The 21,072-nt window shown below is 47.5% G+C and overlaps 1 protein-coding gene across 6 annotated transcripts in view; it reads left to right on the top strand.

Moving 5' to 3' along the window:
* The first annotated feature begins 317 nt into the window (after positions 1-317).
* kcnh5b (potassium voltage-gated channel, subfamily H (eag-related), member 5b) overlaps positions 318-21,072 on the top strand; it is a 68,498-nt gene continuing 47,743 nt past the window's right edge. For 4 of the 6 annotated variants that reach the window (XM_062396697.1, XM_062396698.1, XM_062396700.1 and 1 more), the window contains exons 1-6: positions 318-390; positions 4,711-4,834; positions 5,839-5,945; positions 7,842-7,970; positions 13,234-13,349; positions 14,677-15,069. In XM_062396697.1, the coding sequence (XP_062252681.1) occupies positions 318-390; positions 4,711-4,834; positions 5,839-5,945; positions 7,842-7,970; positions 13,234-13,349; positions 14,677-15,069 (942 nt within the window). Of the gene's footprint in view, positions 391-4,710; positions 4,835-5,838; positions 5,946-7,841; positions 7,971-13,233; positions 13,350-14,676; positions 15,070-18,281; positions 18,312-18,339; positions 18,367-18,568; positions 18,592-19,357; positions 19,392-21,072 lie in introns of all 6 variants that reach the window. The other 2 variants (XM_062396695.1, XM_062396696.1) reach the window with 2 other exon arrangements.

A 21,072-nucleotide genomic window follows, 5' to 3' on the forward strand; every position in this document is an offset into this window, starting at 1 on the left:
CCAGAATGTTTTTATCAGGCTACACAACATGTTGTATAGTTGTGTGTGTAGACGCGGATCCTCTCTGATTCCGGTAACACGCGGTTCTTCCCCGTGTTGAGCACAGAGCCCTCAGCTGCGCGCGCGCATGCGTCCTGGAGCCGCGCGCGGGCAGCGGGACGCCGCCGCCTCCGTGGCTCAGTGCGCACGGAGCCGCCAGAGCGCACGGTTACCATGAGCTGCTCCACCGGTCCGACTGAGAGAGCGCGTCTGTACCGACCCCCGAGCCGCGCACCCACCGACCCTCACCGACAGCAGCTACGCCCGCCCGGAGCAGGATGCCCGGGGGAAAGAGAGGGCTGGTGGCACCGCAGAACACTTTCCTGGAGAACATTGTCCGGCGTTCGAGCGGTGAGTCCTGCGCGTCGCAGCGGGGCTCGGGCTCGGTTTCCCGGCTCGGACCCGCACTCCGCTTGGATTATTCGGTTTCCTTAACCATGGAGGACGAACCCGCATGAATTCACTTTTATTCCCGCAGTTATTGGCAGTGGCGGAGTTGACCCGCTGCCCCAGTCTCCGCGATGTAATCCATCATGATAAGTAACTGGTTCCACTGGGAGACTCGCACATCACTGTTTTACACGGAAAGAGAATTGATCCTTTTCTCCGGGACTCACGCACCGTTTCATTCCCAGCGCCTCGTCCTGGTTTCACTTCTCGAGGTGAATCCAGTGTCGATGCTTCGGAGCAGCGTCACTGGGAACTCGGGGTTTTACGCAGCGTCACTGGCTGAATATTAAAAGTTGATCCTGGTCTGTAACTCGCCTGTTTGTGGGGATCGAACCCGGACAGCCAAGTGGCCGTGACACCGGGAGCTGGTCGGTGAGCCTCCGGTGGGTGTCGGTGTTTTTAGGGACCTGACTTCCCGAGGAGCGAGTCGTGATGGTTCATTATGTAACGGGAGCCGCACAGGAGCTGCGTGTTGCTGGGAGGAAGGAGACAGGTCGTGGAGTCAAAGTGAGGAAACCTCGAGCAGCTGCGCAGATCTTCATCCTCTGACCGTGCAGCTGCAGCTTGTGTTTCCTCTTCTTCCTCCACATGCGACACAAACTGCGCCTGGACTCGGAACCGGCCTGAGAGATGCGCACCTCCTCCTCCGATGTGATTCCTCTCCCTTCACCTCCCGGAGAGAGGAGCCAGTGGAGGAACTGGTCGGAACGGGAGTCAGGGTGATGGGTGGAGATAAGGTCCTGGTCCAGAGAGGAGCTCAGGGGCCCTCAACTGGGACTGAGGAGGCGTTGGTGCCGTGTTTGTTGTGAGACTCGGATCAGGACGTTTGTATAGTTGTCTTCATACCTACGTGTTTATTTACACGTCCCGGTGCTGCCAGAAATCAATACATCAGATACAGTGATAACAATAATACACTATTTATAAAACACCTCTCAAGACGGTTTAAGGCAAACAATCAGTTGAAAAGCACAAGAGGAACAAATACAGAAATAAAACATGTGAAATATGATCAAGATAAAATGAAACATTTTAAAATGATTAAAATAGAATTTGAAAAGTAACTTGAAGAGAAACTAAAATCAGAGTAATTTGCTCTTCTAGCAGATTTGATGATGAGCCTGAAATGGCAGAAAATAAAAAACAACAAAAGCAAATATATATGTAGAAACTTTACGAGAATGCATGAGAATAAAAATACAAAAGTGAAAAAGTAATCAGACACTTAAAAAACCTCATCTCAGTTTCTCTGAATTTCGACACCAAAAGATTTCTCAGTTTGCAAAGATTCAAAACAGAAAATTATTTTTTGACGTTTAATTGAAAAGTTACTGAAATGATTAAATTAATTATCATAAATGTTGCAGATAATTTTTCAGTTGATTCGCTGACTAATCGTTTTTTTTTTTTTACTGCGGCAAAACAATTGCTGTTTTGCACAAAATGCTGGATCTGCAATAATCAGTGTACGGTTCATTTCATATTCTCTGGGTTATGTATTTAGTTTCTGTGGCTCCAGATGAGATCGATGTTTTCTGGAATGTGTTCGTTTCTCTGGATGCAGGAACGAGGGTTTTGATCTGATCACACTGGTTTTGTCAAAGACAGCGTCTCATGTTGATTAAATGAGAAACAGTCTCGTCTGTGGGTTTTGGATCAAGACCTGAACTCCCATGATGCATCAGAGGCTTCTCCTGGCTCCGGCCCCGTCAGGCGGCCATGTTGGTCGCACTTTGCTCTTTCTAGGTAATTGATTAGGTTGAAAGAGGAGAAGTGGAAAAGGTCAAGATGATTCTGTTTGTTGTTGTGAGAGTGTGAGAGTGTTGTGTTAACTCGTAGTCAGCTCTTTACTTTAAAGGTTACACAGTTAGCATCCGGCCTCGGCCTGAAAACATGGAGGAGATCAAGTGAAGGAGTTAAAGTTCCTTTCTGTGCTGAAGAGTTGGAAGGAGAGGCAGAGGAAGATGAGGTTGATACTGTGGTTGTTGTTGTTGTTGTTGTTCGTTAACAGTGTGGCCCCCTCACACACCTCAACCCCCCCCCCCCCCCCCCCCCCCCCCCAGTGCTCTGCAGTCTCCTGGGATTTGTGTTAACCAGTGAAGGAGATGGGAACTCGGCCAGCTGCAGGACACTTAGTGGTTTCACTGGAAGAGAACATGACGTCAAAGGAGAATTCAGTTAAAAGCGTCTTTTCAAAGTAAAACTGAATATTTGTTCCAGGGATTTAAATCGGTGAAAGGAAACTGATGCTGCTCATATTCAGGTGGATCATTCAAATTTATGTTATTGTTGTAAAATGTGATTTGACAAAGAGGAAATGGTGAAAGATAAAATGAAACTGTGAGTTCTGCGTGGACGGTAAAAACTTTATGGATGAAAACACAAGCGAGCGAGATGAAGGAAAATCGCTGTCGTTACTTTAAGAAGTGCAATTTGTTTGGATCATTATGAAACGGTGCCGGGACACATGAGCCTCTGGTGTTTGGTTGTGTTGTTTTGGTTAAATACTGTAAAACTGTAGGGGGGTTATGGTTATGGTTATGGTTATGGTTATGGTTATGGCTGGATATGATATGATTGTTGGACGGACTTTGAATTAAATCTTCCAGCGACGCTTCTGATACAACAGAGAACGTTTTATCAGCTGTTGTTTTCCATCATCAGATCTCAGAGCAGTGAAATCGATGCAGCTGCAGCCGGACGGTTTCACTCTGCTGACACACCTTCTTCATTCACCTTCATCTGTTCGTCTTCATCACAGGAACGTGAACCTCTAAATGCTGCTGCACAAGCTTCCTCCCCCCTGCTGTGAACAGAGTGCACTGTGGGAAACTGTGCACAGGCTCTTACTGGATCTGTCTGTTCCAGATTTACCTGCCAACTGTTCCCTTGGCAAACAGGAGGTTCTCTGACTGATGAAGGATTCACCAGAGTCACGAGCCGGCCTGGCAGCTGCTGGAGGACGTTAACGGCCGTTTAGCCAATGTTTCAGCTCATTAATTACAAACTGCGTAACTTTGCATTGTGCTGATCCTCATCTCCAGCAGGAGGGATCTCCACCCGTCAGCTGCAGCCGCTCGGTCCACTCCCGTCCTGGGTTTTAGAAAACTGACCTGAACGCAGCCGGAGACGAGACAGAGACTTGATGACGTTGAACCTTTAGAGGGTTTTCGGCCGTGACGCGGCTGGAACGGCTGAGAAAAGGGTTTTTAAATCCATATAATTGTTTTCTTCATGTCCATGTTTGTGTTTTGTCTTGTTGAGAATCATATCACAAGACTTCTTTCTTTCTTTTTTCATCTTTATTATGAAATGTAGAGTTGAGAACATCCAGATTTCTTTTCCACTTTCTTTAACATCGTGAGATCAAATGTTTTTCAACAATCCAGCAGAGTTAAGAGATTGAGTTTGTGATATTTGGTGCAGATCAGAATCTGAATTGAAATGTGGTTCCAGTAGGACTGCTTGCACTCTGCTTGCACTCTGCTTGCACTCTGCTTGCACTCTGCTTGCACTCTTCTGGTTATTCCCCAGGAGGTTGTGTTTCCCTCACCGTCCTCTGGTTGGTTTGATGGTTAGTTGGTTAGATTCCCAGCAGCAGAACTCAATGTCTACCCAGTGGAACAACCCTCAGCTGATAGGACTGGTTTACACTAAATGGAGCGAGGGCGGAAGTAGACAAAACTGTGGACAACTTGCAAAAGTGACCATGAAGCAGGTCTTCTGTTGGTCCCCACCCGGTGGCCACCTGGTGCCCACTGGTCCCATTCCCTCTGACGAACACCTGAAGAAGACGAGCAGCCCGGCCCTAGAATGGATACGGCCCTGGTGTGATAAGATAATGAGACTACGCAGAAACCAATGGACAGATTTCCATGAAGCTTGGAGGAAGGATAAGAAACTACTCACAGAGTATTTCAGGGTTCCTGCAGCGTGGTTGGATTCACCGTCGGGTCTTGATGGAGGTTGGAGCTCGAGTCTCATTCTTGTTTCTTGTGATCCATCCTCCTCTTTCTGATGGTGTATAGTTAAAGTTTCATTCTCCCAAGTTCCCAGTCTTTCCTCTTCTTTCTCTTTGTGTTGCATCATCACTGATCCTGACTGTTCCCCGAGTGGAACCCAGGCCTCGCTCTGTTCCCTCAGACCGAGAAGCTCCGCAGCCTTTTATCTGTCTCTTCTACTTTGGTGCTGATGTTCCTCTCTGTCCTCTCCGTCCACCAGAGACCAGCTTCCTCCTGGGAAACGCCCAGATCGTGGAGTGGCCCGTAGTTTACAGCAATGACGGATTCTGCAAGCTGTCAGGCTTCCACCGGGCCGAGGTCATGCAGAAGAGCAGCACCTGCAGGTTGGTGACTGAGCAGTGATCGTGGTTTTCTCTGTTAAACACAGTTTGTAATGGAGCGATAATGGAACTGCTCTCACATTGTGGCTGAATATTTCCTCTTTATATCCTTTGCACACACTCTCCTGCTGAAGGTTTATTTCTTATGCAGCTCCCTTCATGTGTTTTTAATGGTTTAAATTTCCCAGTCAGAGTGAAACTTATAAAAAACAATATATTTCCACAGTGCCACCGTCTTTATATTCTCACAAGAGCAGCGATGAGTCACTGTTTTTAAAACTAAAACCATGTTCCCCATTTATCCTGCAACAAAATCACTGTGTTCGCTCTTTTTTATTCACTTTCATCCATTATTCAAATGTGAAACGCACCGGAGAGAAAGATTAAAAAGTTCAAACCACGCAGCCGAGTTGTTTACATGATCCTCACCTCGTCTGCTGGTGGAGAGCTGCTCTCCTGTCAGGCAGCAGAAGTGTGGACCTCAGCAGAGTCGTCCAGACAGAAACCCCTCGTCGTGGGGGGGGGGGGGGGGGGGGGATCAATGGCCACAAGACCCACGTAAAAAAAAAGTGTTGTAACTGATGACTCGTTTGTTTTTCCTTTTTGGAGCCGAACACTCGTTGATATCTGTGTGAATATTTACAGAAGTTTTACACGTTCAGCAATCTGACACTGAGATGGTTACACAACGATGCACACACATAAATAACACAATATTGGGCCCATACCACACAAACACCAAACACACTGCGGCTGTGGGGAAACACACTGATCTCTCAGAGCGATCACATGTTAGCAGAGATTCAAATGTCCTCAGGCCTTATAAGGAATAATTACAACCATTACCAGGAAGTGCAGGCAGCACCAATCAACCGACGATCCCCCGATCCGTCCCTGGCTGATCGATCGGTGCTGCGGCTGCATCAATCCACTCTGTGAGACCTTAACGGCCACTTGACGGTGCAGATTGAAGTCTCTGTGTCTCACCCGCTCGTCTCCTCTTCCAGCTTCATGTACGGAGAGCTGACGGACAAGAAGAGCATCGACAAAGTCCGGCAGACGTTCGACAACTACGAGTCCAACTGCTTCGAGGTCCTGCTCTACAGGAAGAACCGTGAGTCCCCCGTCTGACCTCTGACCTCATGGTGCTCACGTCTGGAATAGTGGATCCAGCAAATTTGTCTATAAAAGTCTAATGGATCTAAAATAAGTGACGACGCACGTGTGTTCACATTCTGATCAGAGGGAACTTGACCTCTGACCTGCTCCAGTTTCATAACAACAGTGTTTCTACTCACTTTCACATTCCCTCATTTATTTGTGGCGACAACAACAACATCAACATCGAGCAACACATATCGATTTCCTTTTTACTATTTCAAATGAGGACAGTCTTATTTCACTGGAGAGCATTGATTGGCTCAGCCCTGCTCTCTCTCTCTCTCTCTCTCTCTCTCTCTCACACACACACACACACACACACACACACACACACTGTCTGTCACAGTCCGACTGGCAGCATCACACTTGTTGTTGTGAACACACAATATGGTGACATGTTAATTTGAGCGAGGACGTGCGAAGACACATCGATGTGATTGGTGTGAACTGAGCCGAACACTTGTGATTGGTCCACAGGATCTATAAGGTTTTATCCCTCGGAGCCTTCGAGCTGCACAGTTTTCAGGAAACCATTAAAAACACATCACACTGGTCTCACTGGTTCTAATCCAGGACCAATACACTGATTAATGACTGGATTTGTGTATTTGTGAGATGTTGGATCAGATTTGAGAAGGAGCAGGTGTCTTCAGCTCTGAATCCCAGTGTTGAGAGACAGGATAAGACATTGTTACCCTGGAAGTATGTGTGTGTGTGTGTGTGTGTGTGTGTGTGTGTGTGTGTGTGTGTGTGTGTGTGTGTGTGTGTGTTTGTGTGATTGTGTGGAACTTAATTTCACAACACATGGATCACTTTTCACCAAACTTCACGATGAGGTAATGAGCAAAGATATTGTCATAAACACGTTTTGTAGGACATCTTTAAAATAATAAACAATTTAATCAATCAATATATTTGTCTTACTCTGTAAAGCAGCCTTGGGTTTTATTATTATTATAATAATAATTATTAATAATTGAGCCTGTATTGATCAGAATATTATTCCCATCATATGATGTCATACATATTTAATAAATCTCAGCCTTTAATTGGACTGAAGTAATGCATAAACTTTCCAACCAATACCAGTAGAGAGATGATCTGCAGCTCATTATATCAACCAATCATCAGTCCTCATGTGGCAGAATGATGTCACGTGTAAAGACGAACAATTTAATCCACAGTGAACTTTGTAAAATAAGTTTTAAAATGTATTACGACCTAATATAAACGGGAATATAGAGAAATAGAACATCAGCAGGTGGAAGTGGGGAGAGAAGGAAGCTTCTGTCCACGTGTCACAGCGGGGGGGACGGAGGGTGCAGACAGAAACAGTCCCAGTTACATGTCCCAGTGTCTCTGACGAGTGATCGACCAGCAGAGGGACGAGCACGAGGCAGAAAGACAGTGAGATCCAAAAAGAATCAATTTTTAAATGGCCCAAATTTACTGACAAATCAGGAGAGCGAGGCTCGAGCGGAGGGCCGGGTACAAACGAGACGGATGACGACTCGAGGTCATAAAGTCAGGAAGTCGGTCGGAGGAAGAACAGCGAGTTCCCTGAGATGACTCGGGGAGTTTAAACCCTGAGAGCTGCAGGATCAAACTGTCCCTCACCAGGATCATCGGGGGGGCAAACTGTGTGTTCAGAACAGACCAGCACGGAACTGGGACGGCTCCGTTTCCACGTTTCAATGTTCTCATCTCAAAATGTGGTCGAGGAATGAATGGAGTAGTTGTTGGATGAGGTTCCAGTTGGCTGTGCTCTTATGAAGTGAGGACAGAGGACTTGAACTTGGATGCACGTGAGACATGTCTTATTAAGACTTCTTTCCCGACGTCTCGGCAGGAAGTCCCGTGTGGTTCTACATGCAAGTGGCTCCCATCAGGAACGAGAACGACAAGGTGGTTCTGTTCCTCTGCACCTTCAAGGACATCACCGTCTTCAAGCAGCCCATCGAGGACGAGACCACTAAAGGTGAGTGTCCCTCAGGAGGACGGCTGCTGCTGCTGGATGATTGTCCGTGGACGTGAGGAGACGTGTGGACGTGAAGCACCTGCTGGGTTCGAGAGGCTGAGTGTCTGAGTTGTGTGTTGTTGTCCTCGTTTGTGTCACGGTTTGTTGTTGGATGGCAAAGAGCAGAGGAGGAGATGAACCAGATGAGTTCAGTGTGGAAGGTTTCTTCATCCTCCTGCAGCCTCTTCCTCTTCCTCTCCTCCCTTTCTTTCCTTTGGTTTGATTTCCTCCCTCACCTTCCTCTTCACCTTCTTCATCTTCTCCCTGTTGTCTTCTTCCTCCACTTGTCATTCTCCTCTTCTCTTCTTGTCCTCGTGCTGTTTTGTTGTGCGTTTGTCTTTTTCTTCCTCCTTCATCCTTCGTTTCTTTTCACCGCTTCTTACTTGTTGTTTATCTTCTGTTCCGTCCTCCTCTCTTTCTCTCACTCTCACTTCTTCCCTCTTCTCGTCCTTCATGTCCTCCTTATGGATTTGACTTATTGATCCTTTTTAGTTTCCTTTACTTTATGTCCTTTCCGTCCCCGTCTCTCGACACCTTTGCTTCCTACGAACGTGTCTTTGCTGACGGAGGAGAGCGAGTCGGGTTCTGTGAGAACGTGTGGAGCTGTCGGGTGGCGTTCCAGGAGGCTGCTGAGGCTCATGGGAGATGTGGGTGGCGGCTCTGCTCCCTGACTGATGCACAGTGTCAGCTTCCTGCCCTCAGAGCCGCTCCCGGCGTCGCTGAGTGGGCGTGTTTGCCCTTTGACAAGGAACCCCCACCCTACTCCCACACACACACAAACACACACACAAACACACACAGATGTAAACACGTGCGTACATTCCATGATGGATGCCCCCCCCCCACCCCACCCCCACACAGACCTGCCCAGAGTTGTCGTGCTGTGTTTATTCGTTCATCAGCGACACATGAATAACAGAGGTTAAAGCTTTTCATAAAAATGATTCCTCATTTTGAAAGGTCTTTAAATAATCTGTAAAGCAACAGGATTTCATTTTTAATGAATCTTCTCTTGCTCTCTTTCACGCTTTGCAATAATTTTTACTCGAGTCCGTTGTGAAAATCTCATCCAATCACAGAAAATCTTGTTATGTATTAAAAGAAAAGTCATAATATTACGAGAATAAAGAAAATTAATGGACAGATATTTTCTGTCAGTATCTCAAGATGTAAGTATGGAGCCTCAGAACACACCCAGTCCTGTGTGGAGCTGAGGATGAAGATTCTCCTCCTCGGCTCAGGTGCTTTGAGTCTGAAAGGGACCCAGTTTCTCCTCCTCAGCTGAAAACCAAGAGACTCTGGGATGTTTGTGACGGATTCAGGAGCGTGACCCCCCCCCCCCCCCCCCCGTGTAACTTCTGAGGCATTCGCTGTGTTGGGAAAACCAAAAGTTAACTTCACTGTTAATCAGACGCCTTTGTTCTGTAGAAATTGAGAATTGACTGATGCAGGCCCCGTCAGTACAGTGCAGCTAGAGCGTTACTGTACCGTGTCACAGAGCAGCGCAGTGTGGGCTGCTCTTTAAACCCCCCCCCCCCCCCCCCGCTGATTAGACGGCACCGAGAGGCTGTCTGTGTGTGTTTGTGTGTGTGGGGGGGATTCGTCCTGCAGCGACGCTCGCACCCCGGACCAGCACTCGCTCTGGGCTCCGTCCCCGGCTGCTCTGGATGCTCCGGTGGCTCAGCACGCCACGTCAGCGTCAGCCCCGTGAGAGGAGAGACGCTCCTCCTCTTCCTGTGACAGTGATGTGTGTCACCAGGCGAGCACAGCACACAGTTTACACACTTTGTGTAGATTCAACATCTTTTCAGTGATGTGTTTTTCAGAATTTGAAATCGACTCTTTCACGTCCCACTTCCCGAGCTGGGAAGTCTCTGTTCCATCTTAGTTCATGTGTTGTATTAAATGTTTCAGAGCATTTAAACAAGGCTCTGACACGACTTTACAATATCTGCGTGATAACAAAGAGCAAAGAAAAGGTGGGAGGAGGTGTGACAGCCGTATAAATAATTTAAAACGTTAATCATGACAACGTGTGAGAGAGAAATGTGATAAAGTGACATGTGTCAGGTTCACACTAAAGCTTCTATTAGGGCCGGTTGTTAAAAGTTCCTGTAAATGATTTGTCTGGATGAAATCTCTCAGACGATCCGACACCACGTCTGTCTCTGCTTCTGTTGTGACAGCTGAACGGGAGTCGGGGCAGAGAAGTGAAAGTTGTGCGTTTGTTTTCTTCAGCATCTGGAAACGCTTCCCAGATGTGGTGACCTCAGCCTCAGGCTCCTCTCACACCTTCTCTCCTCCAAGTCTGATCCGTAAGTTGTAGTTTGCCTTCGTCAATAAGCCGTACGTTGAGAAGAAGCATCGAAGAACAAGATGAGAATACGAAAACGACTACGAACCCTGAGAGAAGCACAAAGGAACATCGGTGCAAAGCAAACGTAGAGAAACAGTGTGTTGTTGTTGTTGTTTCTGTTCAACGCACAAAGCAACAAAGAAACTGTGACGTCATCGTTTCCTTTGAAAAGCTGCAGCCTCTTGGTTTTAGTGACTTCACTGAAGCTGTTTGTCGACGAGAGGCTCAAATACTAAATGTTTGCTTTGATAAAATATCCAGATGTTTGGTGAGGAACACTGAGAACATGACACATCGTATAATCAACGTGAGCCGGACACAAACAGCTTCCACAGAAATAGAGCGGTCGGTAGAGGAGCTGATGGTTTTGGTCATAAATAATAAAACGTGTGAGCTGCAGCTGTTGTGACAGTAAATCATCCTTTTGTGTGACAAGTTAATGAACCTCTGGAATTAATTCAACCAAACATCTGTGTCCATGTGATTACAACCACACACACACACACACACACACACACACACACACACACACACACAGACACACACACAGACACACAGACACACACACACACACTGTGGTTTGTGAGTTTATCTGTATCAAATACATTTAACGACTAAAAGGTTTAAACAACATGAACCAAACCCCGATGCAGTAATAAGTGAGGATCAATAAGTCACAGGATCATTGTGATATTTAATAGTTTGATTCTCTCCATCACAGCAGAGACGCCCTTAGAACCGAGTCCGGTGTTTGTCCGTCTTCTGAGCGAAGGACAAACCTCTGTCTCCTGCAGTTCCTCCTCGGAGTTGAGCTGCAGATGAGAATCTGCTGGTTCCAGTTCTGCTCCTGCTGCTATTTTTAGCTCAGCCCCTTTCTCGTTCTTTTTTTTTTTAACTCCCAGTTCCTTTGTGCTCCAGTCTGATGAACACGCAGCGATGCATCTTCAGGGGAACTGGCAGCAGGAGCCTTGTTATTAACTGGGGGGAAGAGGACCCAGTTACTCGTCCTGCAGGTCCTGGTGTGTCAGCGTGAATCCACAGAAGAGCCACCGAGACAAATTCCTCCATTTTAACCTCGTGATGAAAGTGGTCCTGGGTTTTATTATTCCCGAACACAGTGTGGCATTGTACTCCTGTATAATGCATGCATGCTGTGGAGTGAATTATGCAGCCAGTTTACGGCCAGTATAGAAATAGCACTCGAAACCTTTGCTCAGGTAAATGGAGTAATACCACATGACAAGGAGAAGCCCTGGAGGACAATGTGCTCACACAGGTCGTCCAGCCGCCACCTCAGTGCTCCTCGAAGACGAGAAAACAAAGATGGACGACACGTCCCCACTCTGCACAGGAAACAGGCTCCAGATTCACCAACTGGTCCTGTGATGAGTCGGCCTCAGAGTTTCACACTGTTTTCACATCATCATCAAACAACTAATTATGATCCAATCTTATCAGAAATCATGAACCCTCTGCTGGAGGAATGGATGAAATCCACGTTAATGACTTAAAGAGTTTTGATCGGCTCTGTGCTCTGATTGGCTGCGATGGAAATGTGTTGAGATGATCCTGATGAACACGATGGTTAACTCCTCGTCTCCCTTTACTCGTGGTTTTAAAAAAACTGCTAATAACACTGTAACCCCCCACAGCCCATGACCTCAGGGGACCACAGTCACTCCAGCTGTTCAATAAAATCAGCCTTGTAAGAAAATGGAACTGAGGAATCGTTCTCGTGTTTATCTTTCAAAGTGCTTGAGAGGAGGCGAGTTCACTGACAGTGGGTCTCTGGGGCGCTCGTGACTCTCGGCTGTTTGCGATCCACAGTCCACTGTGAGTTGCAGAAGCACGAGCGCAGCACTTCTCCTCCGGGGAAGGAAACGCTCCAGTTTGCTCTCAGAGCAGCGAGGCTTGTTTTCTGTGGCTGCACACTGTCAGTGTTATCGTATTGAACATCACATAAAAGAGTCTGAAGATCAAGACGCACAATAAGTTACACAACAGCCTCTGTGCAGCGGGTCCCTCGAGGGGAGCCGAGCGCTCAGAGGAACCCCCGAACACACCACGTGGTGACGTTCATCCAACGTGTTGCAAAGTCAAGAGTTGAATTTGCCTCCATTTGCACAGGGAATGAAAAGGGCCAGGGCGGGGGGGGGGGGCTTCCAGGCGGCCCGGGGGTTAAAGCTTTTTCAAAGTCCACGTTTTATTTTGTTTGATTATTGTCGCTGCAGAGACGGCCCCGATTCAGACTCAATCCAAGCTGCTGTGAACTTCCTGGTTCTTGGATTCAATGCTCCTCCGTCATTTAGAGATGATTTAATGAGCCAGAGCGAAAACACCTTGATCGCCCCCTGCTGGCTGGCTGCAGTCTGCGTCATGAACACCGGCACAGTCTCGAAAGGATGTCCCACGGTCTTCTACTTTCCTCATGTGAAGCTGGTTCCAAACAGAAAACCACCAGTTAGCCCAGCTGACTCACTGTTCAAAGATTAGTATGCAACTGGTGAAGGTTGTAAACACAAACTGGGACACGGTTAGAAAAAGGACAACTCCTCCTCAGACTGTGGTTTTCATCACATTTATTAAAAACACATATGCTGCGTTTCACTGCCGTGGATCCCCAGAAGGAGACTTTGTCCTTCAGCCTCCTCGTAGAGGTCGCAGCTCGCTGGACGTCCGCGGGACTCGAACCCTGCAGCCGCTGGAGTCTCACTCGTGTTCCAGGACGCTCGGAGCTTCGGGCTCCTGCTGCTTTCACCTCATGTCGGGCGCTCTGTTAATATACGAGCCTCAGGCCAAGGTCTCAGCCGCCGTGCGCTCTGCTGGGACACTGTGACCTTTGACCTGATCGATGTGTGGTCTCTGCAGGATGGACCAAGTTCGCGCGGCTGACCCGGGCGCTGACCAACAACCGCAACACGCTGCAGCAGCTGGCGCCCATCAGCCATCACGAGGTCAGCCACAAGCAGTCCAGACTGGTAGAGGTGAGCAGAAGCACACACACACACACAAACACACACACCACACACACACAAGAGAACAACTCCCATGATCCCTCAGTGTTTCTCAACGTCATCAGACTCGGTCTTGCTGTTGAAGTTCTGTTCGAAAAGGCCTTAGGTTTAATTTGTTTGCAGCTCAGAGACACTTCAGCCTCATTTCCAACATGAGCCACGTTCATCAGCGTTAAAGCTTCAGCTCAGACTCATGGATGAATACATGGAGGCAGTTTCTCTCTCGTCCTCCACACACTCGCTCCCTCGGGATCTGCAGCTGTTTGACACAGCCACCGATCCTCCCTCCGCTCCGTGGACGGCAGCCGGCCATTAACATTGCATGCTGGGTAGAGAGACAGGGAACCGTGGACACTCTGAATGATTGTGACTGCTGCTCGAAATTTAGAAAATGGCTTTGTGGGTGCGGGAGACGTGGCCTCGTCCTGCAGGAGCCTCCGCCTCACACCTGTTTTATTCATGAAGGTTTAAGTGCCGGGTTTCATCTCCAATCAGAATTAATCTGAGTTTGGTCGCAGGAATCGAGGGAGGAGTCTGCGTGTCAGGGAGGTTTGAAGGGAGGAGCGAGTGGAGAGTGGTATCAGTGAAATGAGAGAGGGAGCAGGAACAAGGAAAGAGAAAGTGATGGATTAAGTGAGGAAGCAGGAGGAAAGAAGTCTTCATGTAAGGATGAAAGGAAGGAGATGAGAGAAGGGGAGGAGCCTGTTATGATACGCAAACTTTAAAATGGAAGCTTGTTGACGTTCATTAGGAGGAAATCTACGTTTAATATTTTCACATACGCTTCACGTCACATCTGGAACAGCTGCTTCTAACGTCTGGATGCAATTATGCAAAAGCTGCTGAACGGATAAGCATGAAACCTGGTGGAAGGTTATGAGTTATGAGTTATGAGGTGATGAGTTATGAGTTATGAGGTGATGAGTTATGAGTTATGAGGTGATGAGGTTATGAGGTTACGAGTTCAAAGTTCTTGTGTGAGAGAGAGAATTTCTTTGATGCCACGTGCAGCTGAAACAATGAGGTCTGACTGTCTGCGTGGACGGTAACAACTTTATGGACGATACACAAGCATGCGGCAAAGAGTGTTGCACACAGTTACACAATGCAGCAAGGGTCCAAAACGCCAACTGAGAGATCTTGTACGTTTTAACAGTGCAACAACCTTTTTGGGTTTATTGTCTAAAAATGTAAAGGCATCATATTTCTACGCGCACATAAATTGTGAAATGTAACTCTTGTGCTCTTGGTAAAATAAATCAAAGTGGGTGAGTAAACCACTGTGTCCGGTCTCCAGGTGCTGCAGCTCAACTCCGACATCCTCCCTCAGTACAAGCAGGAGGCCCCGAAGACGCCGCCGCACATCATCCTTCACTACTGCACCTTCAAGACCACGTGGGACTGGGTCATCCTCATCCTCACCTTCTACACGGCCATCATGGTGCCCTACAACGTCTCCTTCAAGACCAAGCAGAACAACATCGTGTGGCTGGTGCTGGACAGCGTGGTGGACGTCATCTTCCTGGTGGACATCGTCCTCAACTTCCACACCACCTTCGTGGGGCCCGGTGGAGAAGTCATCTCCGATCCCAAGCTCATCCGCATGAACTACCTGAAGACGTGGTTCGTCATCGACCTGCTGTCCTGCCTGCCCTACGACATCATCAACGCCTTCGAGAACGTGGATGAGGTAAGTTTGCGTTTTGGACGTTTTTGAGACGAAGTGTCGCACGAAGGTGAAAATTCTCAAAAGGGGAAGTGACAAGGATTTGAACACATTCAGAGGAAACTCTCTGGAACTCTCCTGTGTCCTGTGTCTCAAGGTTACAGAGTTTACACAGCCTGTGAAGGGTCTTAAACTAGATTAACAGACGTTCTGTTGCCTTTATTTTGTTTTAATATATTTCCTGTTTTACCACAAAATCCTGCATCGTCATTTTATTATTAAATATTAGCGGATTTACATAAATTACGATATAAAAAAATACAGATGAGGGAGTGAAAGAGAAGTTCAGAACATCTGAGAGAACTGCATTGATGCCGCTCACGAGTAGAAACAGCAGCAGCAGCTTAAGCTATGACGTCTGCATGGATGGTAAACACTTTGTGGAACCGAAACGTTCCCGTACATGTGACTTAAATGATCGTCCTCAGATCTTCTGCAGGTCACGTGCACACGCCAACACTGACATGTATCTCTGGATCTGGAAATCACAGAGAAAGTTAAGCTGTATTTCACACTCGTGTTTAAATCTGGCAGTTAATCCATAGTTCGCATTCAAAACCACGGGAGGGGCTGGGGGTGGGGGGGCAATGGGGTTATTTGATCCAGGGGCTTTTCTGTAGCTAATAGTCATAAAGCTCATATATTGATATTTTTTTATTCTGGCTAAGACGATTGATGGTAGTTTCTGAACGTGGAGAGAAAATGGTTCATTCCCAGTTGGCTCCTGCTGTAATAGCTTGAAATTCATTATTCAAATCCTCCGGCAGTCGCCCCCCCCCCCCCCTGCATATCTAAACATCTGCAAACCGAGGATCCAGAGCCTGATGCTGGTTCTTCTGGACCAGGAGCAGGAGCTGGTATCTCTGCTCTCTGACGTGGCAGGTGGAGTGATGCTGTTTGACTTTCACACTAATCGAGGGACGAGGTGTTTTTTGTGTGGGACTAAGTAACTCTGGTGTCTAATTACTCGGAGATAATACTGCTTAGGATAATTCTGCCCTTTTAGATTTCTGGGTGATTTCAGTAATGAGACAAACTGGTTCAGAATCAGTTTCACGGCTGTTTACACCCGTCAGATCTCCAGGAGTTACATCAATAAGGCCTCGGGTCCATTAGAGCGGATTTTCCACTTGGTTTCCTGCTGAATTAATTAGACCTGAGTCTGAGTGGAGGGAGCGTCCACTGAATGTGTGTGTGTGCATGTGTGTGTGTGTGTGTGTGTCTGGGTATGCATGTGTGTGGGTGGGGGGGGCAACAGGTCATATCTGCTAATATTGGACTCCAACGTTTCTCTGTTTGTTCACGTTTCAGTGATTAATCTGAGTGGGCTTGTTTTTCTATGTTTGTGGAAATCACACTTCACATGCACGTGAACACACACAAACATCGTGTGGGTGTGGGGGTGTGTTCACGTGCATTGTGCTGTTTGTGTGTCTTCGAGTTGTATTAATAGTGAAACCAGTGTTTAAACTGCCAGCAGCGGAGTTTTCCACATCTTGCCTCTTGTCGTGCCAGAAGCTGATCCCACACCTCCCTCAGTTTATTCTCGTCTGGAAAAACATCTCCACCAACACAAAACCTCTGATACACAAACTGGGAAGGTCTGATAAGGGAACTGGTAACAAGCAGATTTAAACATTTGAAGCATTATTCTCCCAGTGACCAATGAAAAGTCAGTTTATAAATCTGCTGGTTTATAAACTGACTTTATAAACCAGCACATTTGATTCTTAGTCTTTGTACTTTGTGTTGTATTGCCTCTGCCACGGAGGCCATGTTGTCATTGCAGGTGTTGTTCAACAGGATTACACAAAAACTATTGAACCTATTTTCCTGAAACTTGGCGGCAGGGTGTGGTAATGGTCCAGGATCCGCCTCTCCACTCTCTTTAGGATTGTGCGTTGGCCTTGATGAAGCTGTTTGATGATTTCTTCCCTTCGACGACTCTGCCCGGGGTCTTTTATTTCTGTGTCTCCAGCGGCTTCATGAAGTTGATCCCATCGGGACGACACGCTGGCTCAGTGAGACAGGGAATTCTTCTTTCTGTGGAATCATCTAGATCCTCATCCTCACGTGTCTCAGTTAAACATCAGCCGTGAAGCTGCTGTTTGTTTTGGTGGCTTCTCCGTCCTGCTGGGGTCCGACCCTGTCCTCCATCAGGCTGAGAGCTGCCTCGTGGATGAGATTGGCCAGGGGGGGGGGGGGGGGGGGGGGGCTGTCTGTGGGCTGAGAGGAAATCAATGGCACGTACATTTCCAGCCACTGAAGTGGAGTCTCTCTTCGCCTCTTTGCTAAATTGACGTTTTTGTTGCCGCTTCCCCAGAATTAGCCGTTTGGAGGAGAGGACGGATGCTGAGAGGAAACAGCAGAGGTTATTATGGGATGTTTACAGACTGAATTCCCCTGGTGCTGTGTCTGATGGCTGGAATAGGCAGGAAGTATTTTTAGTTTATGGTTTTAATGCCGGTTTGCAAACCGTGCTAACATGCACGTACAATCACACACACACATGCACACGTAGTTCCTCATGACTGGTGAGGTCTAGGACAAATGAACAGACACACAACATGCATCATACACTTTGAATCTACACATTAAATATCAATAATTTGATCCACTAATTGATTCAACACATCTGATTGTGGCGATTTCTTCTTCTGGATTAAATATCTGTTGAATCCTGCAAAGCTGCTTTCCAAGTTTTCTACATTGTCATCGACGTTATTGTGTTTTTATTTTACAATTTACTTCCAAACAGAATGAACGTGTGTCCCACTGAGACGACATCAGTCCCGTCAGAGTTGCTGATGAAATATTCTGCTCATTAGCTTTTCTCATTCTGACACTTTCCAGCAAACGAGCTCTAATTAAAGCAGCAGAAAGGAAACTGACTGAGCGAGCGAGTCACATTGAGTTCATTAGAGGAATTAAACGTGTCCCATCCTGGAATTAAAGCCACAACACAACAACTTAACAATCGTTAATGAATACAAACATTTTCACAAAATACAGGATAAGAGCAGATCCTTGAATTCTCTTCTTCAAAGACGTGGCTGCACATTCATTTTAATATTCTCTGTTATTATTCTTCATCCTGAAGATGCTCAGCAGATTCGTTGGTTCAGTAAATTGGGTCCAAGAGAACAAGTCGTATAAGAGACGTTGTTATTTTAAAGTTTATGGATTGTTCTCTGGTTCTGTTCCTGGTGACATTTTGGAGATTCGTTCTTCGAGGAGAGCAACACCTACTCCGAGACACAGGTCAGCAGCCAACTCAGCACAAGTGATGTAACGCTCCCTCGGGCTGCGGCAGAGGTGGTGTTAGGAGTCAGGGTGTGTGTGTGTGTGCGGGTGTGTTTGTGTGGGTGGAGGAGGTGTGCGTTGGAACATCCTGTGGATCCTGAAGCCCCCCCCCCCCTGCTGTCACGGAGGAGCCCCGCGGGCCGATGGGAGTTCACAGCAGGCGTCTGCAGGCAGCTCCAAAAGGTCTAATCCGGGTTGACCTTTCTGTGTGGCGTGCATGTCGCCACCGCCAAGCTGACAGAGCCGGGAGGGGTCTGTGGGGGGTGCAGTCAGGGGTGGGAGTCACACTGGGAGAGGGAGGGGCGGAAAAACTGTAAAGAAGTGACGGAGGAATAAACAGGAGGAAGATGAAGAGTGAAGGACCAGAAACACAGTGAAGAACGGATGAAGAGTTCACATCAACGCACTTCTTAAAGCGCTCTCAGCTGGGCTCACGTCGCCCCCTACAGGTGGGATGTATATCACTATATCAATCGATCTCTCACTTCCTCTCTTCCTCTTCTTCTTCGCTTCCTTCGCCCGCCCCTCTTTCCTCGGAGGGAGAGAAACCAGTGAAAACCGAAACTCATCCAGGAGATGATAGATGCTGCTCATTTGATTTTTAACAGTTGATATCGTGACATCTCCACCGGGAGTTTATATTTTATATCCTGAGGAAGGTTATTAAAACCAGTTTGTGCTGCTTAAACATCTAAAACTCACGTTATTCACTTTGACAGTGTCCCTCCTCAAACGCTGCAGGAAGACAAACTGTAATAACAGCATCTTGTGAGTTGCTGCTCCTGCACGGTGACAATTGAAAACTCAATCGGAGCGTGCTGCACTTTTGCTAAAAGCTTGACACGTTTTAAATGTTGAATGCTCCACGGGTCGAGCGCAGGAAACGCGTGAAGCTCCCGACGCCGACAGGAACACGCCATGCTGCGTCCTGTGTTTTGAAAATAATGAGAGACGGAGCCGACGCCGAGGAAAAGGTCTCCCCGGTGGACGCGTGGTTTCCCTCCTGCTCCGGGCTCTGCTCTGATACTCAGGTGCTTGTGAGTCCTGCTTCTACAGACGTGATGCTTTTGACTCGTGCTCTTTTCATCTGGTTCTGTTGCTTCCTAATTTGGATCCATTTACATATGAGCTGGGCAGCGTCCGAGTCTCGGGGGAGGCCTTTGAAGCTGCAGGGGGGAGGGAGACCTGCATCAGAGAGAGAGAGAGAGAGGGAGACCTGCATCAGAGAGAGAGAGGGAGAGAGGGAGACCTGCATCAGAGAGAGAGAGGGAGAGAGGGAGACCTGCATCAGAGAGAGAGAGGGAGAGAGGGAGACCTGCATCAGAGAGAGAGAGAGGGAGACCTGCATCAGAGAGAGAGAGGGAGAGAGGGAGACCTGCATCAGAGAGAGAGAGAGGGAGACCTGCATCAGAGAGAGAGAGAGGGAGAGAGGGAGACCTGCATCAGAGAGAGAGAGGGAGAGAGGGAGACCTGCATCAGAGAGAGAGAGAGAGGGAGGGAGACCTGCATCAGAGATAGAGAGGGAGAGAGGGAGACCTGCATCAGAGAGAGAGAGAGGGAGGGAAACTTCAGAAGCTGCAGCGGAGGTGAAGGTTCAATCAAGATCTTCATCCAGTTCAGGTCCAAACCAAGAGTCTGTCTCTAGAGACGGAACAAGATGAAACTCAGTTTTCATATTCATTAATACTGAGAGAAACTGTTTCCTTATATCTATTAACAAACTGGAGAAACAGTCTCTTTGAATTCAATCGGTTCCAAATCACTCATAGAACTTCTCCAGATCCGTCCCCTGATCGGAATCTGATCCAGAATCTGATCCAGAATCTGATGAGTTCCTCTCTTCCTCTCTAACGACCTCCTTCCCTCAGGTTCCATTGAAATCTGCTCAGTTGTTTTCGGTGAAGAAAGTTCCAATTATAATTCAGCACCGAGACGAAACCAGGGAGGGAACCCCCCCCCACCCCCCGATGTCCAGGACCAGGATTGAATGGGTTCCTTCTTGGTCCGAGTCCCATTGTTCCTCCAGGTCTCATGGGAACCTGCTCTGTGGTTCTGTTGGGATCCTGTTGATGACAGAGGATAAAACATTAAAGTTAATTTCATCCAGTCCAATGAAAAGCTTTATAAAATGCAACTGGTTGTTCAGGCAGCTGATTGGTCATTCAGCTCCCCACAGGACTGGTCTTGATTGGTTTAGCTCAGTGACTAACTGTGAAATATCCTCCAATCAGACTCATTTAATATTTATTAGAGACCAACTGTTGTTCAGGCTGAAGAACCTTCTCCACCTCCGAGGTTTGATCAAGAAGCTGCTTCAGGTGAAGAGATGAAGGTTTGACATGTTTAGAGAGAAGCTGCAAAGAGGAACTGAGGTTGAAGTCAAGTGGTGGCTCCTCTTCCTCCTCTGCCTCCTCTGCCTCCTCTTCTTCCTCTTCCTCCTCTTCCTCAGCGGTCTCCTGCTTCATTACATAATATCATTCGAACCCCTGCTGACTTTCCTCTTTCTCCTCTTTCTCCTCTGCCTCCTCTTCCTCCTCTTCCTCCTCTTTCTCCTCTTTCTCCTCTTCCTCCTCTTCCTCCTCTGCCTCCTCTTCCTCCTCTTTCTCCTCTTCCTCCTCTTCCTCCTCTTTCTCCTCTTCCTCCTCTTCCTTCTCTTCCTCCTCT

This window comes from Platichthys flesus, chromosome 10, assembly GCF_949316205.1.
Source record: "Platichthys flesus chromosome 10, fPlaFle2.1, whole genome shotgun sequence".
In the NCBI taxonomy this organism is placed as follows: Eukaryota; Metazoa; Chordata; class Actinopteri; order Pleuronectiformes; family Pleuronectidae; genus Platichthys; species Platichthys flesus.